A 24,017-nucleotide genomic window follows, 5' to 3' on the forward strand; every position below is an offset into this window, starting at 1 on the left:
GTATTTGGTAGTTTGTTGCTTTCAAAGTAGATGTTATTGAATGTGGTATCGATATAGACTTCTGTTACAGAGTTTATGAACATTGAAGTTATGAATTTAGACAGAAAGACATTAAATTACAGCTCCAAATGTTAAATTCTTAGCAGCATCTTTATATTTATAAGTAAATCCTCTTTTCTTGAGTGGAAATTCCTTCTCTGTATTGAAGGCTCTCTCTATTGCAGATTTGGAGATTAAAGTTGTCAACAGTGGCAAGTGCAATAGGTGCTGTATTGCATGCATTGCCGCAATACAGATGTTATAGTAACCTCTAGAATGAGCAAATTTAATTCTGCATTACATCTCTTCTAATAGTAAATTTGAGAAGGCAATAACTTTTTTTTTGTGATTTGATTATATAATGGCTGTTTGACATCTTGCTTTTATAGCCACATCTCTTAGGGCAATCTACAAGTGTGAAGACCAGTCTTGACTCTCCTGAAAACACACCGCCTCCTACACCCACACCCCCAGCATCAACAGGACAGCAACATCTTGGGAAAACCCCGTCAGGAGCCTTGGGGAATGGTGGAATTGGACAGGACTCTACCAAATCCAAACAAAGGAAAAGAAAAAAGGTATTTGGTGCACAAGCCTGAAAAAAGAGAAGAAACCAAAACATCTTCAGAAAATAATGTGTCTTTTCTTAAGTATTGATTTTAACCTATATCATATGTTAACTACCGATGTTTTTGTAGGGCCAAATGTGTGGCTTGGTGTTCTTTCTATCAGAACTAGGCTAAAGCTTCTCAGTAATGCCTGCAAACTGAATTTTGTTGAGGTAACAACTGCTGCTTCGAAGATGAACTGCTCCTCTACAGCCAAAGCACTAGACACCATCCCAAATAATCATCCCCTTCTCTGACAGTAGCAGCTAGCACAGGTTTTGAGGGTCAAAGTGTAAGCAAAGTAGGCCAAGAGGTAGTTGTGATTTTCCTCCTCCCAGCAGCCTTTGGCAACTGCCTTTTTTGCCTATAACAACTTGGCCTGACCTGCTTTATTTTTATGCCAGTTGTTTACATTCAATCTAAATATTTGTTTACTTAGCATACATTATGGACATTTCTTATTCAGAGTGTGAAATGTAAATATTACAATTCCTGTTTTAGATCCTTGGTATTCTATCTGAGAGAGAGATATATACCTTAAAAGCACAAGGGAACTAGATTTGATTAAATAAACTGGATAGGAAGCACTGTATTAGTCACTTAGGGCTTTTTTGAAAAGATGTGATGGCAGTACTCATTTTGCTGCAAAGCAATGGAGTGATTTGTGATTTTCTTATGTGTGTTGTTATTCTCCTACAAATACTCATTTTTCAGAGTTTAACCAGTGATTTTTACAATGACAGATAGAAAAAGGTGCATTTTCTTCTTCTAGTGTCGTCAGTGCTGTAGATACTCTAATACATTCAACTTTCTCTCTGCCCTTATTATATTCCATTTAGAACGCCTTTAGTGAATCCTAAAAACCTCTCTGAAGCCTTTTGCTTTTTCCTCTTCCATTTTATATTACATTTGATTATGTTTTGTTTCTGTAGCTGATTTCTATTATTCCTAGGAACAAGAATTTAGCTGGAAATGTAGGTTTTGATACATTATATTTCACTAGTTTTGTGAGTTTATTTTCAATTCCTAGTGCTTGACTTAATGCCTTTTGATATAATTCTAAAAAGTGCACCATTTTAATGAAATGTTCCCATGACTTATCCAATTTGGTTAGATATTTACTGGATATAACTGAGGCATTGAGACAAACGAGTTAACTTGGTGAAGAATGTTATTCTTAGCCCATGAAGGCCCAGTGCAGCTGAAAATATTTGAGTTTCACATTCCCTTTATGAATGTCAATCAGCAAGGGAAGAATCTGCCATCGTATTATGAATAATTCTGTGTGTACACACACGGGCTCCAGTGGACGCAGCACTCTTGAAAATAAAACATTTTGTAAAAACTGTCCCAAGTTTGAAAGCATTAGTATATAGTGTAAATGTATGAGGGGACTGTGTATGTGTGTACATTAAATTCCAGCGTATAATTTAAGTTTTTGTCATTCTTAGTACATTCACTAATATTGTTTTCATTAATTCATTACCAAGCAGCCGTCATTCTGATAAGTCATCTGAATTCTGGCAAGCAGCTGTGTCTAGATGGAGCCTAAACCAACATTTCAGTTTGACTAGCAAGGAGAAAAGAGTAACTTTTTCTTTTAAAATCCTGGGGATATTTTTGTAAATCAATGGACCAGTAGCAGTGAATTATTATTTTTCCTATTTAGGGTCCTTAAGCCAAAAAGTCATTTGAAATTTGAAAATATTCCAATTCGAGGTAATTAAAATATTTTTGCATCCTTCTAACACCATTATGTGACATGTTTCATCTTCAAATTTCAATCTGATATTACTCAAGGTGATTTTGGTGTCAAATTGCTTTCCACTTTGGGTACTTGTTCAATATTTTCCCCACCCCTTGACATCATAATGAGAGCCTGAAATGTTTTAAAAATAGTTTCTGTGGTTATTGCAGTATGACTTATATGACCCTTTCATTTTAGTTTGAACATTTTCTGCTCTTTTCAATTGCAACATACAGCAGCACTAGGTGAAAGATTTAAGAGGACAAATGTGGTGTTCTTTGGGTCTCTTAAGCAAAGTTCATGTAAAAGTCCTCTTTGATTTGTTAATAGCTTTTTTTCTCTAATGTAGTATGTGGAAGCAATGATGTGTATCCTCAGGAAAAAAAAATTGGTCCATTTTATAAAGGTTTATTTTCATACTTTATGCACTGTAGGTCTGTTGTGTGTTTTTGATTTAGTAACAATTTATGTGTTTTTCTGTTGCAGAGCGCTGCAGCCTGTGGTATAGAGGCTCAAAGCGATGCCATCCAGCCCAGCCACATCAGAGAGGCCATTCGACGCTATGGCCACAAGATTGGCCCCCTTTCCCCATTCACAGTACGTAATAACAGAGTTATAAAAAGTTATATTTATAATCTTAAAGAACTTTGATTTTCAAGTGGTCAAATGAAGAAGCTTTGGAATTGTTGAGAGCAATTTGTGGTGACTGTAATTTTCTTTATAAAAGTGGCATAATTCTCTTGGGAAATAAAACTTAGTAATTTCTGTCTCTTTTTGGAAAGACAAAAAAGTTTTTTTTTCTTTTAAATATTATTTTCTTTCAATTACAAATTATGCTTTTTTGTTAGTGCTTGAATTTTCTGTTTTTGCAAAGTTTAGGTTTACAGTTATTTTAAATTATATGTATTCCAATATGGTGAGGAGCACTTTATATTCTAAAATTAGTTGTGTGTCAGATACTGCTCCTATTGGAAGCTGAACTCTCAAGTGACACATTTACGGTTGGAGAAAGAAGAGAATGGTTTCTTTAAACAACTTTGAACCTCCACTAAAATGTAATAGAACTGAGCTTGTGGTAAAACGCTGATGGGTTATGAGGTTTTGCCATAATTTTTTCTATGCAAATTGCAAATCCATTATTCAGAGCAGCCAAACGAATTCTTCATTTAATTTTCCCAGCTGATAAAAATGTGAAAGTAGTCTGTCTCCAATGTCATAAATTGGGGTAGTTTTCTTCTGATCTGCTGTTCTATGTGGCATATATCCCTGCTTACCTCAGAATATCTACATTTACAAAAGAATGAATGTCAAAGAAATCATTATAGGAAAGAAAAAAAACCAAACTAGATCTGAGCTCCTAAAAATCAGGAAGAAATTGTCCATTTTTGGAGCGATTTTAGGAAAGGAAAATGATTCTGTATTTGGAGGAAATTAATTGACATAAAAATTATTTAGAAGTATATGAGGACCATAAATATCAAGTAGATAGTGGGACTTGACCTCAGAAGAGAGGAACAGGAAAAAATAAGAGTAAATGAGTACGTGAAGTTATAATTTTCCTGATGTCAAAACTGATCAATGCTTTTATAAATGGCAGTAAATGTTTGGTTTATTAATGATAGTTGATACGTATTTGCAATGAATTATCTTTACATAATTTTACCTCTCTCTTTTGCCACTCACAAATGCTAGATTAATATCAGGTAAAGCATAGGATAGAATTTCTAGTCCAAAATAGAGAAGTGTCTTTAGCAGAAGTTTGCTAAGAGATGTAGCTAAGAACATGGTGATAGTTTCCGAAAGCAGAGAATATATTTAATTTTATTATAAAGAAGTAAAGAGCTCACATAAACAAGGACAGAGAGGTAAGTCTGCCTTCCTTGACCCTCACTAAAAGTGGTTTGGTTAATTATTAACCAAAGTTTGAAATTTCTTTGCAACTACAAGATACAATAAAATACTCTGGTTTGGGTTTTTTTTCTTTATGTCCTGCAATCTTGTGAACTTCCCAAATAGTACAACTAACTGAACAATTTAATTTGTTGACATTACCTACTGTCAACATGGTTAATGAGATGAGCAGATCTTGCTCCCTCTAAACAAGCCAAGAAAGAGAGAGGGAATCTTGGGTCATCTTCTAGATGCATACAGATCTTGTAGAGCTGTAATACGATTTCTTTTTTTAATGAGAAAGTTCAGGAAAAGCATTTTGGGCGATACTATAGAATAAGCATTTTGGTCTGCCAAGTTTTGGGGACAAACATTGCTATCACAGTTGTCCAAAATGGAAGTACCCCAAACTTCCTGTAAGTTCCTTACAGGTGCAGAAAGTGTGAAGGTAGATTGATGCTTCCTTTGACCCTACCTTTTCGTATTGAAGACTCTCACGCTGTTGTATTAAAAATATTATCTCTAAGCGTTTTGAACAGTATTGTGGCAACACTTCTTTTGAATGACTTCTGCTTTCTCCTATTGCCACTGCCTTCACGATAGTTTCTTTGTGTATCTGCATGACCTCATAGGATGACAGAACCAGGAGGAAAGGTGGCTTTACTCAGTGTGCTTCTTGTGATTCTGTGGTGATACTTTAAAACTGCAGAGAGAGAAATATTGAATGGGTATTTGTCATTAGATTCAGTGAAGTCATGCTTTCAGCTGTTTCCATCCTTAAAACTAACCTAAAGGTCATGTTGACAAATTAGGAATATACATTTGTGCATCATCGCTTTCATTTCTGTTAAGCCTGCTGATCATTCTTTCACATCAGGTCTGATTTGTAGTCAATAGGTGCCCTCACGGTCTGCTCTAGGTAAGAAGGAAGGATTTTTCTGCATGTCCAGATATTTTACACTAAGTTTTCTGATGGCAGTTTACCATTCATGTTAACAATCCTACTACACAATCAAGGAAAAGAATGAAAACAGCTCACTGAAGAAACAACCATTTATGTGAGCTGTATACATGTTCAATTCAGTCCCTACGATGTATAAATTAGACTGAACTGTAAGTAAAAGGCATAGTTCTACATTCTTACAATAGTAACAAGAAAGAAGTGCAAGTCTGCTAATGCCAAAATGCTATATTACTCCAGTATAAGTTTATGATACTTGTACAGGAAGAATGTAGAATCAGTCCTACAAACCTAACCATGTACGTAACTATCCCAGATAACATGATGTGTTAGGAACACACAGGAAATCTCATACCAGGAGTACCAGGCAAAATAAGTTAACCAAAGTATTCAGCAACAATTTTTTGAAAATAACACCATGTTACTGCTCTTGAGTGCTGACCGTTGAGAAAAGATTGGGGAAAGAAAAAGGAATCACTTTAAATGCTTTCCTGTCTTCCAAAGTAATATTACGTGAACTTTAGCACAGTACAGTTATTGGGATTTAATAACTTATTTTAATTTTGTAGGCCTATGCTATTCTGAAATTTTCTTGGATATGTGACTATTGAGCAGTAAGGAGGATTTACAGAAGAATTTACCCTTGCTGTAAATTAGTAGGAAATAATGGACAGCTCTGGACTATTTTTTCATTTTAAATAATTTCCATCTCATTCCAGCCAGTCATATGAGGCAGAAAGCAAACATTTTCTTTTTCGTTTGTGAGATTATTTTTAATTTAGCTAGAGTTGTTCTTTGGCTTTTTGCCATGCATTCAGTAGTCTCCCCGAAATTCCCTGTGTATCATTTTTAATGTTTATGATTTAACAACATTGGGTTTTGAAAGACTTTATCATCTGTACAAATGGATGGAGTTTAAGTCAGCAGTACATCTGGAGGAATGAAAAAAAATCTGTACCTGCAAAGTATCTGATAATATTTCCCCATTTAAAATTGCGAGATACTATAAAATCAATGTTCTCTGTATGAAAAATCCCATGCAGATGGTTGCATTTTAAACCAAAACCAGACAAGAATATTCTAACTGGTCTTGATACTAAAATACAGTGGTGTTTTCATCAAGAAACTTCCATGTATGGCGGACTGACCTTGGGATGGATGCATTCAATATGAGGTTCACCTGTGGGCAGGCTTTCTTCCCTGAGCACCATCGGTCATGGTCTCATATTGAAGCTTGACATTGGAGGAGACAGAGTGAGTGGATCTCATAGGTTGGTTCCATTCTAGGAATTTCCAAAGTCAACCTTCCCATTTTAGATGTAAACAAGAAAGCAGTAGTTCATATCCAGGATCCCTTTCAGATATGTTTCTCTAGTGAAACTGTCTGACAGAGATCTTGCCTTATGTTCCAGGTCTTCATGTGGGATTCAGGAAGACAAGTTACCTCAGTCTTCCATATGCCATCTCACAGCTTGGGCACCAGGTTGTTCTCAGTTTTAGGGTTCTCATTGCTTAGTTCCATTTCTTACACACTACTGCTCCAAACGATTAAAGGAAGGGAGTTTAGTTTTCTCTACTCGTGTGACTAATGTTTTTCATTCCTCAATTCTGTAGTTTTAAAAAGGTGAAAGATTTTCCATGAGTAATGTTGGGGTGCAGTTGGTGGCTGTCTTTCCGTGTCACCCATCCATGGATGGTTTTTCAGTGTATGGTAACACACGACTGTTACATTTCTTTCTTCTAATTTGAAAACTCATCCCTTAGCACTTTTGGTTCAAATACTAACTTTCTGAATACAGCAGACCCTTGACAACTTCCAGGCTGTTGGTTATTAGATTGATCCCTAAATACCCCTTCTGGTGGCTTTAAAGAGATCAGGGGAGGGTTTAGATCCTTCTGATACAGTTTTTCCCTCAGGCACCATAGAGAATAGCTCAGACTTCTGTCTAAAGTTATATCAAGGTTTTGTACTACCTAGAAAATAAACAGAACCTATGTCAAATAGTTCCTGTTACTGAGATCTGAAGAAATGGCCATACCAGTGGTCATTGTTATTGCATGAAAACTCAAAGGTGTGCTTGTACGTCTGGACAGAGAACGCTGTCATTGGAGTCATGCACTGTGTGAATATCCCTGGAAGTAAGCCCTTGACGAAGGAGAGGTTAATTTTCTGTAATGGATTTGCATATATTTTGGTTGTATATTTTCCCATCTGCCTGTCTTTTCTCAGTTTTATTCAGACTTCCAGGAGGAGAGAAACAAAAGGCTTTTGTGACAGTTTAGCCAATGCAAAAAAATAACCAGTTATGGCTAAGAATCCACTTGACAGGGCATCGTAATGGCTTCTCAGTACTTCAGGAAGGAGCTATTCCTGAATACACCAAGAGTCATTTTCTACTCAGCATCCAGTGTTTAACTGGGTATGAATCTAAGATGACACTTACCTCATTCATGTCCTGGTATGCTTTGCTTCCTTGTGGGAGTAGGTTTCCCAAAAGAATTGAGGTGTGTTACCTAAATGCAGTCATAGTGGGCGGTGACTGTTTAGCCCAGGACCAGTCATGTCACTATCTGAGAATTAATGTAAATTGTTCTAAGTGAATACATAAATATTTCCAGACTGTTAGGTAACTATTAGTTTTGTTAGATGGATGTTTTTTACAGAAATAGAGATAATGAGTATGTCCAAGCATTAAACCAATTATAGAGGTGAACAGCGCTAGTAGCAGTAATAATTGCGATGACACTTGGATTTTTATAGCACCTTTGTTAAGGACATCTCAAACTGCAAACTTTTTGCTGGTAACATCCATTGAAATGTTCTCTTGATATTCATGGGATAATATCTCATGTGTTTGGCAATTTTCTCTGAAAGAATTGCAGTGTATTTTATCTTAGGTCTGTGACACCAGAATGAGGGACAAGGGAAAGGCAAGAGCAGAAACCAAGCAAAATTTCTTTGAATATGCATCCCAGGATGCTTATTGACTGTGAGAAATACTTGCCATACAGAATTCCTCCTAGAACCTGTGGCTCATGGATTTGCATGCCAGCTGGCAGGTCATGCTGACTGATTCTGGTAGTGAGGAAACCAAAGCGCATTATGGGATAATAGATGTTCTCTGACTCCAGGCTTCTGCATATATAAAAAGGAATTTGGAGCTTATGCCCATTGTGGGGGTTCCACAGTTTCTAGGTTCTCCACCCTGAAGTCCAGGATGTTAATCATGGAATCATACAAAGGTTTGGGTTGGAAGGGACCTTTAAAGATCATCTAGTCCAACCTTCCTGCTATGGACAGGGACATCTTGCACTAGATCAGGTTGCTCCGAGCCCCATCCATCCTGACCTTGAACACTTCCAACGATGGGACATCCACAACTTCTCTGGACAACCCGTTTCAGTGTCTCACCATCCTCATCCTGATAGGACTCCTGCCAGCTTCATTCTTTCAGCTTTGAGAAAGAGTTGACTTAGGTTGACCTATATTCAAATGTTCAAAATGATTTTGCGTTCCACTGCAGTTTGAGGCATACATGCTAGAACCCTGCTCTTGCTGAGTTGTACTGATGTGATTCTTGTTTTATTTTTGGTTTCACTGAATCTTGCTGGTTTTGACTGGTTGAACTTTGATGGAACTGAGATGAATCCCATCAGTTTTACTTGCCAGATGCAAGCATACTTTCTTTCCAAAATGACTAGATTTCTGAAGGAAATCATGTGAAGAACTTCTATTTTGTATAACACTTCAAAATACTAGTGTTACTTCTAAAATAGAAAACCTGAATGTAAGTACAAGTTTTATCTTTTGCTGCTGAAAAACTCAGTCCCATATATAGGATTTAGATTTTATTTCTGTTTTAAAAGGAGAATATTTTGTAAAAAAAAAGCATATTCTTTTAAGACTGTTTTCTTAAGATGGTTAATACGTATTTGTAAAGCACGAACAGTGATATTTTCTGTCATCTTTCCCTTTTTTGCTGTTTCGTCATGATCATCCCTCTCTTCCGTCTGATTTGGTGATAAGTGCTCCTAATAAGGCACTTTGGGAAGAAGAGTTAAACTGTGTAATTTATTCTTTAGCAGCATTTGATGGATGTTGGTTTGGACAAAAAGAGCACTTTGAAAGTTTTATAATCATATGGTAAATGAGAACTAACATTAAACTAGTGAAAATGGTCCGTTTGCATTTATTTTGACCTTAATAGCTATGTTAAAATGACTAACATAATTAGAACATTCAGGTTTTGTCTCCAAGTGCAAGCCACAATGGAAAGCAGCAAGTGTACTCTAGATTCTTCTGCATTGTATCACGTCTAAGGTAGTCTAGACATATATTTTATCCATATATTCTCTACTAACATTATTGGGTGGTACTCAGTATTGCCTGCTTTAAAGCATTGTCCAGACTTTCAGGGAGCAGAGAAATAAATCACTGATTTAAAAAATAGTGCTATATAGTTTTGCAAGACAGGAATGGGAAATATGTAACTCTTCGTTATGTGGGATGATGCAATTCCATGTGCTGGACCTGAATCTGTTTCTCTGTGTTCTGTGCACTTAAGTTAAGGAAGTGAGACATTTTGTGTGTATTAATTCATTGCAGGCTAAATCTTGCTTCCTTGGTCAAGAAAAATGGGAAATTTGTCTACATAGGATTAACAGACTTTTTATATTGAGAGATGAATTTATATTTCAATATAAAATTAGTATATATGAATATTCTAATGTTTTTTCTATAACATCTGTTTGTAATTGTACTCTTGTACACACATTCTTTTTCTTATTATTCATTTAGATAGTTAAGGAGTAGAATAATCCTGAATGCCCAGTCTTTAAACATCAGCTCAATCTGTCCCAGGATCTCAAGTACAATGATACTGGTATTGCAATCCTTTATGTGGAGACTGTAACCACATGATTTAGATCATTTCATGGTTCATTCAGATGAATGGTCTAACTATTAGACACATTGAAGTGCGACCTAGAATGAAGAGAGTAAGAGGATTACTTCTCCTAGGTGTACGGAATGTATTGGAGTTCAAGGGGAAGTCAGTGGAAAGTCATTTCGAGAAAGAGCAAATCGCCGTATCTTGCAGCATAACCTGGGTATGTCCCTCTTTCTTCATGAAACCTTGATTCTTGGCTCTTACTTACTTTACAACATGGCAGCATCATTGATTTCAGTAAGATTCAGGATTTAAATGGGATCAAAATCAATACCAAACCAAATTATAACAAGCTCAGTCTTTCTATAGACTGGCCAAAAAAAAAGTAAAATAATAATAATACGTTAGATTTAGATTAATCTAAAAAGCTTATCCTTGTAAAGTGCATAGCGAAAATGATCTGCAGTCTTGACTGGGCCTGTGGCTATAATCCTAATATTCATCCGAATATTATTCTAGATAATAATATTTAGTATGCCAAGACGTTCACAAAAATATCAGGTGGATATTTCTTACCAGGAATACAAGCATGTCTCTAGAGAAATTATTTTAAGTTATTTGAATTGATAATCTTTCTAACAGTTGGAGTAACAAACAATAAATAATTCTTTTAAAATATTTATTCTGTGATCAATATATAGTGATTACCTGAAACCTTGGTATGAACAGTTGTAAGTAGTACATAAACAGTTTTTAAGTAGTACTTGTGACCACGAGAGAACAAATCTAGTAAAAAATACAGCTAGCACCCTCTAACCTGAAATTAAAACCAAAGTGGTCAGCTACAACAGTGGAAGACCACAGGCAAAAAGAATAAGAAAATGTTTCCAAAACAGATTCTTTGTTCCCTCTAGTTTATGCCAGTTCTGAAATGAAATGGTTTAGATGTTTAGTTAAAGAGAAACCGAGTTTATAAATGTAAATTGTAATCCTGCACAGACCTGCGGAAGACAGTGGCTATTATTCAGCAGCGTATGTGTGTGTAAATGGAGCATATTGAAGGAACCGAGGGTATAACCAACTTTTGTTTGGGTATTTACTTTTTGGGGAGAATGCTCCTTCAGGCTCCAAGTCATTTCAGTATGAAAAGACTTGCTAGTCTAAACCTTCTCTTGTTAAAAATTTTAGTCCCATAAAATTGCCTAAGCATCATAAAACAATGAATATTTACAAAATCATGTTTATGATACTGCTTGTGACATTCCCTGCACGAAGAACATGTAACAGCAGAGAATGCTATTTGGCAGAGACTTAGATTATTTGGGCCTTGTGCAGCCCTGCCTATACTCTTATAGGTTCTTAAATAATAAATGCAGGTATTTCACGTAGATTTCAATACATTACATGTACATGTAAATAATAGTTTCACGATCAAATTGTGTACTTAGTCAAGACCTTTCACTTCTGATGTTTTAAAAGTGCTCGTTATTGATGCTGATTGAGCTCAGCTTTTATGCAAATGCTTAAATCCATTTCTGTTGTGAAAAATACTGAAGCTCATCACAAACCTTCAGTAATGTCAGTTTAATAAAGATGGTATCGTCTCTACTGATTTCCCCTAGAATTTGTGGAATAGTAGCTGAAGATGTGGCAAAGCTGAGCTTGTGAGAGACTGAAACAGCAGATTCTGGGGGTGGAAAGACAAGAGGGAAACTTTGAAAATACAAAGGATAGTGTGGCAGTATGATATTTGCGGAGATAAACAGAACAGAACGTTATGAAAAGCAAGTTTGTTTTAGGTGCCTTAAACTTCAAGAAAAATTCAGCTTCACATTTGGTCTGCAACTTAGTCTTCTTAACTGAAAGAAATTTCTTTCTGCATATTTCAGACCAAAACAGTAGTGAGAAGAAGTTCTGGAATGCAATCTTCAATAATTGCTTCAATGTACAGAATGTGGATACATTACATCTAAATTTTTCTAAAGCACTTGAATGGTAAAAAATTTTGAATGCTGTTTCCAAAAGAAATTAGGTACATAGAAACCAAATTAAAAGATCTTTGATATTTAGGGTCCTGTATATTATATACTGCCCCTATTGATATTCAAAATCAATTGACACTGATTTTGAAAAGCCAGGATTTCATTCATAATCAGTTTTCAAAAATGAAATGTATGTATTTATGTCAAAAGGCATTTGAAAAATTTTCCTTCAGTTACACATTCAGTTTCTGATCAAATTGACATTTTTATTGTTTTTTTCTCATTTTGAAAGCAAAAAGAAAGCATTTTATTTCATTGAACAGTTATATACTTACGATGTCTGTCTATAGTTCAAGCTATTGTCTGTAGTTATTTGTTATTCTACAGTGTTAACACTGTGCGTTTGAAAAATATGAGTTATTATTCTATAAAACCAGTAGGAAGTCAAATCTCAGTTTGGAAATCTTGTTCCCTTCTCTCCCAACCCCCAACCCAAGGTTCCTCCTTTCAGATTTATGAAAGAAAACATTTCTTTCTGTAAAAGGTTTTTGTATGCCAGCATCTGGAAGTGTTTATTTCAGTGGCGTGTAATCTATCTGTGGATTTAGTTAGCACCAGACCCCCTTTTTGTGTACTCCTGACTTAAAATTTTTATAAATGATCTTGTTGAATTTGTGCCAGTGTGCACATGGTTTGGCTGATTGCTGCATATATCCTTTACCTGCCAGTCACCTTTGATTTATATTCCTTCCCCTCTGCTTTTGCCTTCCAAAAATGGTGCCACTGAACTGTCCTCTAAATCATCTTATTGGATAAATTACTCCAAGATGAGATGGTACAGGTTTGGCCGACTCCTCGACAGAAGGCATTCCTATAATCCATCCTTGCCCGCTCTGTGTAGAACCATTCAAAAAAGAGAATGAACAGGGGAAATCAGGCTCCCTCTTCGATCCGAGCACTATTTCTTCCAGTGCTATTCAAAAATGCAAAATCGGACATTTGATTTATGTAGCTCTTAATACCATCTGAAGACGCATAAACTGTTTGAGAATCTTTCGCATACCCTCTCCTGAACTGAACTTCTTCATTATAGGAGTTGAATCCAGAGAATACGGTTATATGGTTTTCTCCAGAAAGATTAAAATGTGGAAGAATAGCATATTTAAGAATATTTTGAAGCATTTCATTTGGAATAGGTTATACAATATACATGACAGTTCTTTCCATGATAAAAATCCCCATTGGTTTCCTTAAGCTAAACAGCTAATACTCCTTCAGAATAACAACAGTTCTGTAAGCTTTACTTAATGACATTACTAATTTGGAGAGTTTTATGAAGTTTCCTGGAGAAAGGCAGGTGGCTTGGCAGTAATTTAAAAGGTTCACAATTTGTGGTAGCGGTTTCAGGGGGTTTCATGTTTCTAAAGAGGGAGACCAAGCTGCATATTGCTTAAGAGTGTCTGACACAATGATGTATCATTGTGGACTAAGTTTCCAGAAGTTCGTTGGTCATTAAATGTGCTGCTTGACTTTATATTGCAGTTTCCCAGCTGTCTCTACTGGGGGTAATCTTAACACTCAAACAGAATTTATTAATGAAGGCATAAGCTTGCAGTACTGATGAAACAGTAAGTTGCCCAGATGATTTTATTAAACAGGAAGATAGATTTTTAGATAAGACAAAAATGTCATTTAAGTAGATTTGAAAAGAACTGGCTCATTTTCTGCAGAGCACTGGGAAAGTATTTACAAACGGTCTGGACAGTATTTGATATCCTGTGGGGACATTTAAAATTCTTGGATTGCACATACATCAGTGTCTTACTACACAACACAGTACATGAATTGTTGCAAGCAGCGCGCGAGGCTTTCAGGCAGTATAGATGTGGTTCTGTTGAGGTAGGAGATACTGGCACGAAACGACTCTGCTAATGTAGTTTGCACAACCGCGTGGAGAGTTGCTACTCCATTGTGTCGCTGCCTGTTCAAGCATGTTACACTGGAAGTACTAAAAGAAATGTGTGTATCTTGCTAAGAGTAGGAGCTCGCAGTATAAGATTTTATTACTTTTCATATCTAATAATTAAAAAAAACCCAATTTAGCAAATAAATTTACTGGCTCTGTTAGTGCGAAGGTAATAAGTAAGCTATGAAGTTTGCAATCCACTGAATCTCTCAAATAAAACAAAGCAACTCCTCATCTTGTAAGCCTTATATAATTATTCCTTTCTAACTGTATGGCCAGATTCAAATACATGCTAGAGACATTTTACACACAGTTGTACTGATGTAAAAGGATCCGAGGGTAAGAATACATTACTTTTTAAATGAAATCTATGTTCTTATATGACTCCTGAGAGACTTAAAAGACCTTAGTATAAATGAGAATCTGACTTCTGGTACAGATTCGAGGCAATCTAACACGTAATACAGCTACATAGCTATATATTTCAAGGGTAAGGTGTGCAAATATAATTCTACAGCAGATACTAGGAAAAAAGGTAACTTAATTAAGTGTTCCAAGATATTACACAAAGAGTGGCTATATAAACATGCCCATCTTCAACAATTTACATTAATTTTTGTAAAGATAGTGATGTTGCATCCATGTAGCATGTACGTTCTGGTACAAAAGTTAATAAATAGAAACTTGATAATTGAAGAATCTTAAAGACAAAACTGAAAACTCTTAAGAACTATGTGGGGTTTTTCTTACTTGTCATTACACAGCATAATAGTGCAGCTGCCTGCAGGTTTCATGTTCTTGTGAGTCTCTTAGATTTTGGACAATACTATGTACTTATACCGTTATATAATGCAAGATGAGTTGTTGTAGTAGTATTCTGTGCAATTCTTTCCGGTTTCCCTTGAAAATGAGCATTCATTCATATTTTTCTCCCTGAAAGATTTAAAAGTGCTTTATGAACTAGAACTGCTCGTATTTGTCAGTTCACCTACAGCGGGGCCTGAGCCAGCTCAGATGTGAAACGCAGCAGCTGCGGAAGTGCAGCACCGCTGCGCAGCTTTGTGGGACAGGACGGGAGCTGTCTGGATGAAACATTATGAGAACTTTAGGATCATATAATATAACTGTTTGAGTTGGAATTAATCTATGGTTGAAGAAAATTGCATGGAACTTAATTTCTCATGAACAGGATCTGCATTTTAGATGTTATTTCTGCCACTAACACTTGACAGACTTGTCCTATTGTATTGAGTTTGGGTAGAAGCTATACCTGTGGACATCTCTAGCATCACTGACTTGTCACTTTGCAAATAAAGAATGTAAAATCTCTATCAGGGTACCTCTGGAAAGGAATATATAACAATCTGGGAACACCAGGACCAAATGGAAATATTTTTTAAAACTTCTGTTATCTGCTATTTTCCATTCTAGTTGCCTACTCTCTTGTTCATATAATAATGATAATAATGATAATGATGTATATATATAGTATATAGTATAATACTAAATACTAATAATACTAAAACTTGAGCACCTGTTGAGCTAGGCATTGCACGCAGGAGAAGACAAAAGATTTCTGAAGTTTAAACAGGGACTTTGTGTTTTGTTTCTACCCATTTATCATGCCCCACACGGTGAGGTGTCAGTTCTCATTTAAATCGTTGATACCACTAACAGCAAAAAAAGTTGTTTAGCGAGCAGCGGTACAAATGATCTTGATTTCCTCTGGTTTGTGTTCTCTGTGCTCTCTATCCCCCGCGGCAGTGATGCTCGTTCTCCCCTTATCCCTCTGATATGCCTCAGGCAGCAGAAGGCAATGCTGCTAGACGATTCCTGGAAAATCTCTTTAACACCTAAGTTCTCCTTTTCTCCAAACTAGACCCATTTCAGGGAGCCTGACTGCGCCCTTGGTAGCGCTTGCAAATATTTCTGCAGCTGAATCAAAAGAAAATACCAGGCTTGAGGCAACTGAACACATTTTATGAATTTCAGTTTGGGGTTTCTGTATTTCTTCCCTTCCTTGAGGTTTTGCATTATTCCAGCTTTCTGACTTTAACTCCAAGGTCGTGTAAACCTCAATTCAGCAAAGCAATCATCTGCTTAATTTTTAAACTATACCTTCAGTCTGACAAAAGCGCGTGCTAAATTGAGGCTTTCAGTATTATTAGTAATACATGTTTTGATTCATCTGTTATTTCAACATTTTTTTTAAAAATTTATTGCAAATAGGAGAAAAAGGTGGAGGAAGATGCTTGTAGAAGAAAGGATTTTCAGAGATGTAAACAGAGCTGCAGAGAAATATCCGTTTATACTTTATAAATATATCTATATCTAAATGTATGTTAGTAATAAGAAAGCAGTCTTTGGCATGTGAAAAGCTTTAATATGTTTTAATTGTACATAAAGTGATTCTTCCTGGCATCTTGGTTTCCCTGGACATTTAATTTACCCTAGTTCTTTTGTCAGTGATGGTGACCTTAAAGGCACCAGTAGTAGATTTGATGAGGAAGACAAGATTCTGGCATTTCTGCTGCTGGGATGAAAGGTAGAATGTTTCCAAAATATATTTAGTGGAGAGAGAGAATAGATTAAGCAAGAGGTAGACTGAAATCTGAGATTCGGTTATTTTTCTGTGTTCCATTTCTGAAAATAAGCACGGATAGTGCTCAGCTGTGGAAGCGCAAATTATGCATCTGTGTGGACAGTAAAGTTGGGTGCCAGAATAAGAGAATATAGCTAAAAGTCCTTAAAAAGTACTAGCAATAAGCATAAAATGGGATGTAATTAAGACTGGATCCTTTTTCCGGCCTTGTAATATTTCCCTCACTGGAAAGTTTTGGAAGATACTTAAAGGATTTAAACTTAAATAGGATACAGCACTGGGTCAATATTGCATTCTTAGCAGAACTAGAGAAAAATCATGAAATGAAGGGAAATTCTTGAAAGGAACATCAGAATAGAAAATGAAAAAAGTTAATCAGGTACCAGTCATGTTTTTAATGCTGTGTACTACTGTACTTATATTTGTGACTGTGATGTCCAGCTTACAATTAAGCTCCAACCAGGGCTTTCAAGTACATCTCTTGTATCTACTGTTCTACAGTGACCAAATTTCACAATCATCAGGATGGTTTTCTTTCTTTTAAACCAACAGCTTCTTACTCCTAGTTAATCCTACCCTGTATAATTCAGTTCCCTTCTCAGTGATTAAGTTCTTTAGTTATTTATTGATAGAAGTTATACCCTTTCCTCCATGTGACTTAGTTACAGCAGAGAGGATATGAGGAGGGATTTTTCCTTGGTGAGACGCTCTTCTGTGTCTCCGTAAGTATTTATGTTAGTTAATGTGCACATGGATACAAACTTAATGTATTGGTCTTTCATAAAGACCCTAAGCTATTCTGCAAAGCCCTGAGAACATGTGTCAAATAGGTGGTTTCCTTCAGGCTTCAGTTGCTGAATGACTATGGAACCTGGAATATACCTGAGTGGTTAAAAAACATCCTGTTCTGTTTTACCAATTTGGAATGAATTCCACAGCTAAGAGCTCTGCCTAAGAATTTTATGCCTCTAATTTCACATAATTTAAATTCCAATATTGCTAGGATAATAGTAATAATAATAATGATGATGATGAATAAGAATAAAAATAAGAAAAAAATCACACAATAAATATTTGCATAGGGTTGCTAACACTGGTGTAACAGGTAGGTGGGGAAGAGGCTGGTATCCAGCGTGGAGAAATTGTACTAATGCCCCATTTCAGGCTGCGTGCTGGCACAGGTCGGTCTTTAAATGTGGTGATGTGCTGACAGGGTTGTCATTTTTGATGGTAAAGAATTGAGACAACAAGAAAAAAAAATAAGACTCTCTAGAGATCTACATATGTTAGTTTTACTGCAGAAGGTGATAAAACTGCTGGAAGCAAGCAGTCTCTGTGCAGAATTATTGCAGTACAAATGGCCTGGAAGTGAGACATATTAATTTCACTAGGTTAATTTTGTCGGTGCTGAAGGGTTTGGGTATTTTTTTTCTTGAAAGGAGGAGGACAAATTATTAATATTTACCGTCAAGAAGACTGTAGTTCTAATTGGTGTTTAGACACAATACTTAAATTACCATCAGAAGATATAGTGTAGATTCGGGGTGCAGATTAGGTGCTTCTGAGAAAAAGCATACAGCTCTTTCTGCATCTGTTAACAAGAAAGTTTAAACAATCTCACCATTGTGCGTGGAGGTTTTTTAAAAAAGAAGCATATGGTACAGAAGAAAGGTAGATGCTTGTTGCCACTTTAAGAAACTTGGGATTTAATAGCTTACTACATAGATGAGGTCCCTCTTTGTCCATAATTTACTACGATAATACTTAGACGATAAAAAGAGATAACTGGGTACAAAGCAAAGAAACTGGATGGCTCAACAAATTGATAAAAAGATATCAATCATGGCTCTTTAGAATATGTTGAAAGCCACTCATGTGATCAAGGAGTCTTAATTTGAGACATAGTTTTATAACTAGTTCCAAATTATCAGATGTGACTAGTCATTTGAATGCTTAGCCTGAAACATGTAAAAGAGTACTGGTTTTATTGTGTTTTTTTTAAAGGTGCATGATGGCCTTTCCTGAAAGTGGGATTTTTTTCTGGAGTCTCGACTTCCATAACAGAAGTAAATTGTCATTTAACTTTAAAAAAGGGGAAAAAAATCTTACTACTAATGCTTTTCAATGTAAGAACATTAGTCAACAGCCAGGACTCCTCTGTATTTGTATGTTATTTGTAATACACAAATGCAAAACAGAAGTTAATGATGGCTCAATAGATTTTGCAATATATATATAAGATAACTGACAAGATTTGGTAAGATAAACAGGAGAGTAAAAGGGAAATGGTGTTTAGCTTGTGAGGCAGTGGTCTCAGTACATAAATTATCCAATTAGTATCAGATTTTTTTTCTGTAGGAGTCATAGCACAGAAGAGTTTTAAGAATTAGGTGACAGTGGGTGATGAAGGTAGTCTGCTGTTTGCTTGTTCTTACCAAAAAGATAAGGCAGAAGATGGGCTGGCTTGAACATTTGGTGTGTGCACAGCAAAGGATGGCAAAGGCACTGATCCACGTTGGAATCTGACATTGGACGGTAGATGTGCTGCTGCACAGGATGAGGAGAAGTCGTCAAGGGAAGCAAAAAGTAGCTTGTAATGCGTGCAGCTGAGAGGAAGAGTCAAAGTGCTGGGCAGGAGAAATGAGCTTGGCGGGAGCCTTATGACTTGATATAAACAAGAATATGTTGTTTTTTTTCAAAGCTAGGTTCAGAAGTGTTTCTGTAACTTCCTCAGTGAGAAGATCAGAATCTGGACGAAGGGTAAGGAAGGCAGTTACCTGCCCCTAGGATTGTTATCTGGAAAGAAAAAGATAAAATATAGCTGCAATCCAAGTGTGAACATAAAGAGCATGCAGTATCAGAGATGACACCCACGTTATACACTTTGGTGGTGGTGGTGGTGGTGATGAGGTTCTTGATGAACAGAGATGGAGGATTTAGAATAGGCAGAAGATGAAGAAGTCCAGTTTATCCACATTCAGTCTGAGCTGGCAGCTTGACATGAGAGCTCTCAGAGGGGCATGAAAAGCTAACTAGCCCTGAATTATTCAGCCAAGAATCTTTATCGTCTGTATTATAGGGTAAGAAACACTTACTGCCATGTCTGTGAGCAAAGGTTACAATGCGTAGTATTATTTGCTTCCCCTAATTTATTACACACTTCCCAATTCATCAAAGCACAATTTCCTTTACGGTGCTGAAGCAACCCCCTATATTTCTTATTTTTTCATGGAAAGAATTCATTCCCAACTTCATAAACTTTATTTTTAAGAAATTGAGGTTCAAGGTTTCTAATAATGTCTTTTTCCAAAAAAGTAGTGTTTCACATTAAACTGATGTGGCAGTATTCAGGTGCCTGTAGTCAGTAGCAACCTTTTGGCTCTAGTGCTTATTGACATATACCCCAAGAATAGCATGAGATACTGGGAAGTTCTGACTTTCACCGTTATAACTGAGACTGACATTGTAATATCAAGTCAGAGAAACTTTTCCCAGAGGGACAAACCCAGGCTGTCCGGGTTTGGATATCCTCATCTGTGTAGTACTTTAACACCATGCCAGGAAGCTTTGCATGTGCAAACGCCATCCTGTATTTTTAAGCCATGTATCAACTGAATTCAAGACATACCCCTCCATTTCATGCTATGAAGATGTGATTCTGGTAGGGTAGCCCCAGCATCATTATAGATACTTTGAATTGAAGCAGACGCACAGAATAATATTCTGTCTTTGGATCTTTGGACACCCTGTTAGGGTGCAGAAGAAATCAGGAGTCAAGTGCAATGTAACATAAAGGCAATAAGGCTTTGCAGGTTGGTCTGAGAAGTCCCTGATGCTGCTGTATTTTATAATATAGATATAGGCAGAGTGGCTGGAGCTCTGCATTCATAGTGAGTATTGCAGGTTTGGAAAATGTACATTGCAAACTCTTAAACTTTCCAGTTCTCCAAACGTAGTTTATTTAGGGTCTGGTTTCCTTGTCAAATATTTTTGGAAAAAAGTTAATTGAGGATTGTAAAGTAATGAAGAGGACAAGTTAGTAACAGAGAGTTACTGAGTTACCATTTGATAAATGAAGTGTAAGCAAACTATTTTCATTCCAGAAGAGCCAGATGTTAAGTATTTCATCTGTGAATTAAGAAAATGGGCAGCGTTTACAGGCTCTGGGGCTGTATCTTGCAAAGTAGTGATTTTGCAAGAGTGTCCTGGAGTCTTGAGGAATCAGTTGAATGTGATGGGGCCAATACAGCGCTGTAGCTGAAGGGGTTGATGCAGTCCTTGGGCAGGCAGGCAGGAGAATAGGACATAGAGGAGTTTTCTGCTGTACCAGGGCAAGCACAGCTAAAATATCATTCCAGTTTGGGTGTTCATGTTTTAGTAAAAACCTCAGCAATTGGAGAGGGCTCAAAGATCTAGGAGAAATTGTGAAAGAATAGGAAATCCTGACATGGAGATACACATAGTGCTTTATCTGTGGATTTTGTCAAACCGAAGAAAGTGTTGTGGGTCTTTAAGGACCCACTAAAGAAGAAAAATCTCATGTTTTAGGGGTTTTCAGTCCTAGCATTTAAAGTTATAAGGATATTCGGGGTGGGATTCCTCTGGCTAGAAACAAACATCTGTATCTGAGCACAATGACTAGATTTCCTTTATAGTCAGTTGAGAGAAATAAGCATTTCTGGGCTGCAATTTATCTCTTCCTAAGGTAGATGTTTTAGAGGGGTCAAATGAACCATGCTGTGGAAGTGCCTTTTTCTCTACCTTGGCAGGGTGATGTGTGTAGATATTGACATTGCAGAGCTCTAGGTTAGGTGAGAGGAGTCCTAGTATGCAACTTGACATTTAAGCTAGAAAAATTCAAACTAGAAATAAGGCATATATATTTTTAACAACATAACTAAGTGCTGAAATAACAACCAATGATTGTGACAGATTGTCCGTGACTGGAAATTTTAAAATCAAGATGAGATGTTTCTGTAAAAGCTATGCTCGAGTTCAACCGCAGCTATTGGATCTGGAGAGCCGATTCAAGAAAAATGTGTGGGCTGTGTTATGCAGCAAAGTTAGTTTAGATGGTCCTTTCTATCCCTAAGAGCTACGAATCATACTTCGTGGGTGCTTCGATAAACTGTAAATGTGAAAATCCACTTTGAATGCAGGTCAGCAGCTTACCCCATTTGAATTCCTGATGTTCAGCTGCGTAGTTGCAGAGGAAATAATTTCCAAAATTTGTGGTAATTTGCCTTTCTAAATATAGCAGTTTCGCTTCAGAGTTACAATTTTTAATACCTTTTCATTAGTTTTGTGTTACTAACATAGTCTGAATTTTTTTCTAAAAAAATAAACATCACAACCATGTAGTCTAAGTTTTGGGGAAGAAGCTATTGATTATGTAACTGTGACATTTGTTTTTAGAAATAAAATTTTGATAATTCATTATTAGAACAGGTAGATTAGAAAAAAATCAGCACTGCTTTTAAAAGTCAATGGAATAACCCTTTTTTCAAACCCTCAGAAAATTTGGGTCATCATTTCTATATGCGGTATCTCTAGACATTCTTATAAATATTCATATTACTCTTATATTGTGAATAAAATGGGCTAAATACACCACCTTAATTAGAGTAGTGGAAATAACAAGTTATTTCCATTCTTTGAATGTCTTTGGCAAATTTCCATTGTGTCAACATAATTAAGATGTATTAATATTAATCTGGTAAGTACTGTAACTTTACATAGTGGAAAAATAAAATAAAATGGACCATGAGAACATTTTTCAATATCAGTTTCAATTTTAATACTTTATATTGTTGTGAAAAGTTATAAAAATGTGTTATTATTTTATTACCCCATTAAGAAAACAACGCAGCAACAGATGCTTGTTACCCTGATTTTCTCAGTCTGTTTATGGGGATGTTTTATCAAAATGGGTCTTTTAAAAGTTATAAAGATGTAATACTCTCCTAAATTAGGTCATAAATGCCTAATGTGGAAAACTAATACATTTTATTATTTTTCAAGTATGGGTTTATGTATATTAAAATATGCAGCTGTTAGGAAGTCTGGAGTGTGTATAACAGAAACATATTGCATTACAAGATGTTAGTGTCTCTCTCTGAGTATGTACGTTCTTTATGCATATACCCACACAAGTTTTTGGCATGTGGAAGAGACTACATTAACATTTTGGCTCAGTATTATTTTCTAATATCATGGATTTTATTTTTTTATGAATAGATGTAAACGCTAAATATACTGAGCACATACAAGTATTTTTAATCTGTATTTGCCAAAATCTTCTCTTACACAAATTCAGCAAGTTGATCTAAAATGTGTATGTAAACAACATTAAACTTCATCACATCAGCAATTGTATGCTGCATTTCTGAAAAATGGCAGATATTCCCACACGAGGAGAGGTAACAAGATGATCTCTTAGTTTAAACCTCATTCTGTCTTCCATGCTAACCAGCTGGGGTGGATTTGTGGCAGAGGAGGAGGAGGGACTCAAACACCTGCTTGTTGCAGGTAGCATGGTGACCATGACTGCTGTAGGAAACGGTACAACTAGAAGGATTTTCACATTTCTCCATAATTTGAGCTTCACAGACCAGTTGTCAAAGATGTACTTGCTTAACCTCATACTTCATGTCTCCACTGATGAAAGCCTTTAATGGTCACAAAAAGAAGTGTGTAAGGTGTACGCCAAATTTTGTGGCAATGATGGGAGTGCAACAAATTAATAGGGGCCTGTTTCCATACCACATGCATCCCCTTCCTTACCTATTTATGTATATGGGAAAAACTGTGTATAGAATTATTTTGTTACAAAGGGGAAACAGGGTTTTTCTGACCTTTTATTCTAATTATTGCAGCATTGCTTGTCCACTTATATTGCTTCTAAAAAAACCCCAAAAACCAAACAAGAATCTTTATGCCGTGTTGAGGCCCTCATGCATGTGAAGAAGTGATAAATGTATACAAAACTATCTTACCATCCTTCAAATACTTTCTTCAAAACACTCATTTTTTCCACAATGTTTACAAAACCTTGTCAGTAATTAGGTTGTCAGTGTGCTGATATCAGTCATACTGGTGAATAATTTTTCTTTCCATTGCTTTTTTTATTCTGTGTGTACCTTTTGCCCTTACATGAAGATTGTTAACATCTGAGGAAGAAGTATTATTTTGTTTAATATTCCTCTTGTACTTTAGAAAGCAGGGTCATGGGCTGTGAGTGTGGGCTCAGCACTGCAGCATTAAAATAAATAACTATAAATGTCATAAAGCAGCCTTTTAAATGAAGATAAATTAGTAAGATACTTTTAATATA

General features: G+C 36.1%; 1 protein-coding gene across 7 annotated transcripts in view; it reads left to right on the top strand.

Moving 5' to 3' along the window:
• Positions 1-24,017, top strand: part of SUPT3H (SPT3 homolog, SAGA and STAGA complex component) — a 284,312-nt gene that overhangs the window by 227,541 nt on the left and 32,754 nt on the right. For 5 of the 7 annotated variants that reach the window (XM_087775506.1, XM_087775509.1, XM_087775507.1 and 2 more), the window contains exons 10-12: positions 429-617; positions 2,881-2,991; positions 10,266-10,354. In XM_087775506.1, coding sequence (XP_087631632.1) covers positions 429-617; positions 2,881-2,991; positions 10,266-10,349 — 384 coding nt within the window. In that variant the 3' untranslated portion in view covers positions 10,350-10,354. The remainder of the gene's footprint in view (positions 1-428; positions 618-2,880; positions 2,992-10,265; positions 10,355-24,017) is intronic. The other 2 variants (XM_087775511.1, XM_087775512.1) reach the window with 1 other exon arrangement.

This window comes from Nipponia nippon, unplaced genomic scaffold, assembly GCF_047370975.1.
Source record: "Nipponia nippon isolate SJK-2023a ecotype South Korea unplaced genomic scaffold, ASM4737097v1 scaffold_4, whole genome shotgun sequence".
NCBI classification, from domain to species: domain Eukaryota; kingdom Metazoa; phylum Chordata; class Aves; order Pelecaniformes; family Threskiornithidae; genus Nipponia; species Nipponia nippon.